At 46.3% G+C, this 7,386-nt stretch overlaps 1 protein-coding gene across 1 annotated transcript in view; it reads right to left on the bottom strand.

Annotated features, from left to right (window-relative positions):
• Positions 1 to 6,210: 6,210 nt before the first annotated feature.
• The window catches only part of CTIF (cap binding complex dependent translation initiation factor), a 165,797-nt gene continuing 164,621 nt past the window's right edge, over positions 6,211 to 7,386 (bottom strand). The window contains 1 exon segment of the mRNA XM_054398006.1: positions 6,211 to 6,426. Coding sequence (XP_054253981.1) covers positions 6,211 to 6,426 — 216 coding nt within the window.

Genomic DNA, 7,386 nt, shown 5'->3' with positions numbered 1-7,386 from the left:
GGTTGGACTCACTGATCTTAAAAGTCTCTTCCAACCCAAACAATTCTATGATTCCACCACCCATGAACCTCCAGGTCCTTGGCACTGCTCCCATGAGCTTCATCCTCACCCTTGCTAGAAGTGATAGGGAGAGAGCCTCACCCTGGCTGGAGCCACATGACTGCTCAGGATCCAACCTTGGAGCATCCCCACGGAGGAATGGACCAGGGAAGTTTAGGCTGGAGGTGAGGAGAAAGTTCTTCATGGAGAGCATTGTTAGATGCTGGAATGTGCTGCCCAGGGAGGTGGTGGAGTCACCATCCCTGGAGGTGTTCAAGAGGGGATTGGACGTGGCACTTGGTGCCATGGTTTAGTAGTCATGAGGTCATGGGTGACAGGTTGGACTTGGATGATCCTTGAGGTCTCTTCCAACCTTATTGATTCTGTGTGTGATTCCCTCTGCTACATTTCCATAGGGTATTTACCCCCCAGCCCCTAGGGGCTCCACATCTTCCTTTCCTTCCAGCCTAAAACAAGAGGAAGATCTCTCCCAGACCAGCGCTCAGTCCCAGTGTGGACCCAGAAAGAGATGGGGGCAAGGCCAAGCTTTAAACATTTATTACTCAGATGATGCATTTCAGAGCATACAGTGGGTCTGGATGTTCTAGAAACAAAGACTGAATTGCCACAAGGAGTTGTTAGCTCCCTTGTTGTAACAGTCTCTGGAAATGCTGAAAACCATGAGTTTGGTGTTTTCTCTAGTAGGAATATCTAAGCTTTATTCTCCCCAAAAACCTCTTTCTTTTTATTTTTTATTTTTTTTAATTTTTCTTTTATTTTTATTTTTTTGCCTTTCTTACCTTTGTTTTTTTTTTTTTCATTTTTTAAAATTTTTTTAGCTTTTTAATTGTTTTTTTTAAAGCGCTTAGTTTAACAAATAATGATTAAATTAAAAATGTTGCTTTTCCAAATGCAAATAAATACATTAAAAACAAAACAAAAGGAAACCAATGCCAAACAAACAAAAGAAAATAACAGTAAATGAATCGCTAGCATCAGCTTTTGTGTTCTGCATGACACTGCAGCTCCCTTGGCTATCCACAGTGGACTTTGCAACCCTTTTTAAGTGTTGTTTCTTCTGAAAATAAAATAAAATAAAGTAAAATACAATTAAAAAGTAAAATAAAACAAAATAAATAAAATAAAATTAAAAAGTAAAATAAAGTAAAATAAAATAAATAAAAATAAATTTTAAAGTAATGAAAAATAAAATAAAGTTAAATAAAAAATAAAATAAAATAAAAAATAAAGTAAAATAAAATTAAAAATTAAATAAAATTTAAAAGTAAAGTAAAATAAATAAAATTAAATTAAAAATAAAGTAAAATAAATTTAAAAAGTAAAATAAAATAAAATAAACAAAATTTAAAAGTAAACAAACCCAGAATAAAATAGAATAGAATAAAAAAGAAAAATAAAATAAAATAAAATAAAATTAAGTAGAATAAAGTAAAATAAAAGTAAAATAAAGAAAAATAAAATAAAATAAAACAAAATAAATAAAAATAAATAAACCCAAACCAAACCAAACCAAACCAAAATAAAATAAACCAAAATAAAATAAAACAAAATAAAATAAAATAAAATAAAATAAAATAAAATAAAATAAAATAAAATAAAATAAAATAAAATAAAATAAAATACTGGAAAAAAAGTATCACCAGGACTGGCTAAAAGCTACCACCACAAAAAAAAAAAAAAAAGAAAAAAAAAAGAAAAAAGAGCAAAATTAGTGTAAAGCCATAAAATACCCAGTGGGAAGATAACAACAACAAAAATAAAATCAGGATTTTTGAGAGACTTCCAAGTTATGAGGGATGTTATACAAAAATTAAGCCTGAAAATGAATCATAGGTTATTCTGACAAGTTTTTCTTCAAAGCCATCCATCATGCCAGGAACCAGATACAACGAATCTCCTTCAGGGGAAGAGGAGGACTAAGCAAATCACTTAACTTTTCCCTTTCTCCCCCTCTCCCCCCTCATTTTTGTGCTGTTTTGCCTTCCTATGACATGAGACTTCTCCAGTCACGTGTGAAATCCTTCATGGGGGAAACAGGGCAAATCATTCATCAGGTAGAAAAACAAACAAACAAACAAAAAAAGTTCATTTTGGAAATAATTGCCCTGGGAAAGAGGTGAGTTAGCTGCTGGGGTGTCTGGCAGGCAGCTGACAAACCTGCCCTGCATCTGAGCATGGCTGGTGTGGCGGTGGCAAAGCATCAGCTCCTTCAGGGAAACTTCAGCCTTTACCCCAGCCCAAGGTTTGGCCCCACACATACATTTTGGCCCAAGGAGGTTAATTTTCCCCTTTGCTGATGGAGCTGTAAGGGGTGGGGGGAAACAAAACAAAGCACACACACACACACACACACACACGCAAAAAAGATATTTGAACCCCATGTGGATAATGTGACTGAGCAAGCAAAGATTAAAGCTGGCTAGTTCAGGGAGATGCAGCTGGTGGCTTCATACCTTCCACGATGCACATTGTAGAGTTAAGACTCTTTGGTGACTGATTCTAAGGAGGGCCAAAAAACAAACAGGAGAAGAAAATGCTCAGTGACACCCCTAGGTCCTCCCTCCAGGAAGCCTCAAAGCTTCCCAGTGCTGTTCCCCACCCTGCCCCATCCAATGACCTCCTGGTTCCTCTTTTCCCAGCTGGCTACCATGGTTAATGATGGCATGGTAGCATCATTAGGGACTTCAGAAAGATAAGATTGGCAGCATGTAATTCTGGGGCATAAAACTCGGGTTTGGTCAATATTTTGATTCTGATGTATCCAACAAAGTGACTACAGGTTGCCCAGGGAGGTGGTGGAAGCCTCATCCCTGGAGGTTTTTGCAGCCAGGCTGGAGGTGGCTGTGAGCAACTTGCTGTAGTGTGAGGTGTTGCAGGGGGTTGGGACTGGCTGAGCCTTGAGGTCCCTTCCAACCCTGACGATTCTGTGGTGTACCAGAGGTGGTTAATGGCTGGATGAATGCAAGTTAATGGCAGGACACTGGAAAAATGATGGATTTCATTTAAAAGTCCTTTGGAAAGAGAAATCCTGGTGCTGGAGGAGAAAAAACAAGGGCCAGGCCTGGGGATTGTGAGACTGCATCCCAACAGGAAATTGGGATAAACCTTCAGGGCTGGTAGGGGTAGGGAATGCTTAGGCAGAAATTCTGCCATGTGGCTTTGCCTCTGAATGCCTCCTGGTGCACTGATGGGTGAAGATTCCAAGTTTTCAGAAGCAAAGTCTCCAATTCTCTGGGTTTTTCTTATGCTTCCACTACATACTGAGAGCAAATTCTTGGGGAAGGGGAAGAGAGAAGCTGCAAGGGCTGGAGTGGTGGTCTGGATCACTGCCAGCAGGACCCTTGGCACCCCAACCCATCAGGCTGTGCCCCTCCCTTATGGGATTTTTCTATTGTTTAAAGGGGAAAAAATTAAAATCAATAAAACCAAAACTGTTTTTCAGGGCTTCTCCCAGAAGAGTGTCGCTGGGCGCACTGCGATAGGTCTTAAATCCACTTTTCCCCTGCTCCCTGAGGAATGAGGGAGCAGGAAAAGCCCAGAGCAATGGGCACAGCCCTGAGCCTTGTAATACTGATGGTCTCTTGCTGCCTTAATGAAGTTCAGATGCTCGTTAACACTACCAAACCCCGCTGCTGCTAATGAAGCTGACCCAGCGCGAGGCGCCGTCACCACATGAAGCTCCTGGGCTTGAATCCACCAGGCACAAATTCATTTTTCCAGACGAGTCCAGTGTGCATCCAGCAGTAATTCTGGGTGGGCAGCAATGCTGAAGCTCCTCTTTCCAGCTTGCTCCACGTGTGGACTAGAAACCATTATTTGATGGAAATCCAAATCGTATTGAATGGTGGCGTCACGACTCTCCTGCTGCTGCAAATTCCTGCCCTTTAAACTGCGCAGCCAAAGCTTCTTCCCCATCGTGGACACATTCATAAGGCACCCAAGAAAATCCTGCACAGCCCAAGGGGTTGGGATGAAATCTCTCTTCTCTACAAAGCCACCAGAAATTCAACATTTTGCTTGGAAAAAATGGGTTTGAGCTGCTGTCTCACACCCAGCCTGCCTGGTCCAGAGTCCATGAGGCATAAATTCTCTTCTTATCACCAGGAAGGGAAAGCAATTTGAATACAGTAAGAAAATGGGATGGGCTGCTGGAGAAGTGCCTCCTTGCCTACTCTTCCACAGCACAGATGGGATGGGGCAGCTCACATACCTATTAGGCCTCACCAAAATGAGCAGCACCAGAAGTGATTTAGTAGGTAGAAGCATTGCTAGACACGCAGCTGAGGAGACCACCAAGCTTTGTTTATGATTTTGGGGAGTGATGGAACAGTGTGGTGTGTCCCTGCATACCATCACCCTCACTCTCTGGACATTACCTTGCCCAGGCAGCATCTCAGTATCACCCCCCACACCCTGCAGCTGCCCTCTCTTTCGGGATACTCCATGCATGGAGCAACCCGAAGACCCCAGTGCAACCCAGGGACCCTCAGGCAGCCTCTCTCCATCTGAACTCATCCCTCGAGGACACGTTGCCACTTACAGCAGCCACGGGACAGAGCTGCTCCTGCACACCACACACACCTAGAAAGACTGGATAGCAAGTTCTGCTAGTTAGAAGGCAGGCTGAAAATCTCTATTTTTTTGGCTTTTCCTAATATTCCCCCCCCGCCTCTTCTTTTATCCTCCTTTTCACCACCAATCCCTTGTCTTCTATCCCTCCCTCCACTTCCACTCCTTTCCCCAGTCTCCAAAGCAGAAGATCAAACCTTCATTTCTCCCCTGCCCTGTACATCGTTAGACCTGGCTACGACAGGCCTAGATTTAAATGTATAATTACACCCATGACAGTAAATTACAATAAAGCACTCCTTCAATGGAAACAAAGGAAGAAAACCAAAACAAAACCAAATTACAAGAAAAAAAAACAAAAGAAAGAAATGAGTTATATAGTGGCTGAGCGATAGCGGCGACTTGAACAGCAAGAGCCGCAGAATCCCCTATTTTTTAGAGCCCCCCAGCTCAGAGGACACTTTTTCTCCACCTATTGAGGAGATGATCGGCAAGACAACAGTGGCTTCTGCAGCAGCTTTTGTTTTGTTTGTCTGTTTTTTTTTTTTTGTTTTTTTGTTTTTTTTTTGTTTTTTTTTTTTTTTTTTTTTTTTTTTTTGTTTCGGACTCCTTTTAAAATGCTCCTTTGCCTTCGGCATCTTCACCCAACGCAGGCGGTGGAAAGGAGTCGATTTATCCCCATCTCCGAGCTGCTCGCCAACTGTCCGTGCGACGACGACCACCACGACGACGACGCGACGAAGGAAGAAGGAAATAACAAAACACCGGAGGCAAAGAGAGACCCTCCCCCGCCCCCAGTGCAGATAGGAAAAGTGGAGTCCCCTCCACCACTCACCAGTCTGCTTTCAAAGGGTTGGTGAGGAGGAGGAGGAGGGACACACGCGCGCACACACAAAGTCAAAGACAAGAGGGAAGGGGGGGGGGGGGGGGGGGGGGTAAGAAACCCAACCCAAACCCTAACAGCAAGCCCCAAGCCCCCGCTCTCGACAAAAGCCATCAATTACCAGCGTCTGGTATAGTGTGTGTCTGGCTTTGTCCTCCCGAGACATCTGCTGCCTGCTGTCTCCTGCCAGTTGGCCAGGGCAAGGCAGGAGGACAGCATGAAAACAATACTTAGCCCCTACTTGGATTCAGTTGGGGTTTTGTTGTGGTTTTGGTTTTGTTTTTTTGTTCTCTATCCTCCAAATCCTCCATCCTCTTTCGAAAGCCAAACAATAACCCGGCGGGATGCGTTGCTGCTGCCGCTGCTGCTGCTGCTGCTGCTGCTGGAGCCATTGAGTTCAGAAAAAGACACTCCCCCCCCCCCCCCCCCCCCAATTAAAACAAAACCACGGTGGGGGGAAGAAGGGTGGCACTTGGGGACACGGCTGAAAAAAAAAAAAAGAAACATGCTTCTCCCTCCCCCACCCCACGAATGTGGTTTTTTTTTTTTTTTTTTTTCCGAGCATGCTGGGGTTGGGTCTGCCTGGGGCGGGGGGATCGAAATGGGAGGGAAAAGCTCTTGCCGGATTCCCGTCGAGGTGCTTGCTGTGTGTGTCTCGTCTGCTCGTCCCCTCCCCACCCCCAGCTCGCCCTGGCCCCTCAAGCTGTCAGTTTCTGGATGGTCTTGTTGTAGTACTGCGTGATGGTGGGCGTCAGGGGGTTCCAGTTGTTGGCGTGCAGCTCGATGACCTCCAGCAGCAGGGAGCGTGTCAGCATGGACTCGGAGGGGCACAGCATCTTGTCGCGGGCGATGGCCAGCAGCTCCGTCATCATCTCGGGCAGCTGCTCCTCCAGCAGCCGGCCAGTGCTCTGCAGCTGTCAGGGGGAGAAGGGGGCAGTCACGGCAGATCGATCCTGATGGGCTCCTTTCAACTCGCCAACAGCCACAGAATCGCTGGACGGTGTGGGTCGGAAGGGACCTTTGAAGGTCATCGTGGCCCAACCCTCCTGCCACTCAGCAGGGATACCTGTGAGCAGAGCCTCAGACAACCTCGCCTGGAATGCTGCCAGGGATGGGGCATCTACCACCACTCTGGGCAACCTGGGACAGGCTTTCACCACCCTCAATGCAGACAAGTTCTGCCTCTCAAGTCTGAATCCCACTCTTTAAGTTCAAACCATAGGCCTTGTCCTGTCACAACAGGCCCTGAGAAAAAGCCTGTCCCTGTCTCTCCAGAAGTCATGCAAGGCCACCAGAAGGTCTCCCTGGAGCCTTCTCTTCTGCAGGCTGCCCAAGCCCAACTCTCTCAGCCTGGAGCCTCCCAGCAGAGCCCTTCCAGCCCTGCCAGCATTGCTGTGGCCTCCTCTGGCCCTGCTCCACCAGCTCCCTGTCTGTGCTGTGCTGAGCACTCCAGAGCTGCCCCAGCACTGCAGGGGGGGTCTCAGCAGAGCACAGCAGAGGGGCAGAATCCCCTCCCTGCCCCTGCTGCCCACACTGCTGGGGATCAGCCCAGCACAGGGCTGGCTCTGGGCTGGCAGCGCTCGGTGCTGGCTCATGGCCAGCTCTGCACCCCCAGCACCCCCAAGGCCTTCTGCACAGGGCTGCTCTCCAGTCCTGCATCCCCCAGCCTGGATTGATACTGGGGGTTACCCTGATACAGGTGCAGGACCTTGACAGAATTAAGAACAGTAGAATCATGTTCTGTAACTCTTATTCTGTGGCTTTGGGAAAGATCCCAATACCAGGGGCATGAATCATAGAATCACAGAATCAGTCAGGGCTGGAAGGGACCACAAGGATCATCCAGTTCCAACCCCCCTGCCATGGGCAGGGAC

Source organism: Indicator indicator, chromosome Z (assembly GCF_027791375.1).
Source record: "Indicator indicator isolate 239-I01 chromosome Z, UM_Iind_1.1, whole genome shotgun sequence".
NCBI classification, from domain to species: Eukaryota; Metazoa; Chordata; class Aves; order Piciformes; family Indicatoridae; genus Indicator; species Indicator indicator.
Note: the sequence above shows the minus strand (reverse complement) of the source record. Positions and strands in the feature narration are given on the sequence as shown.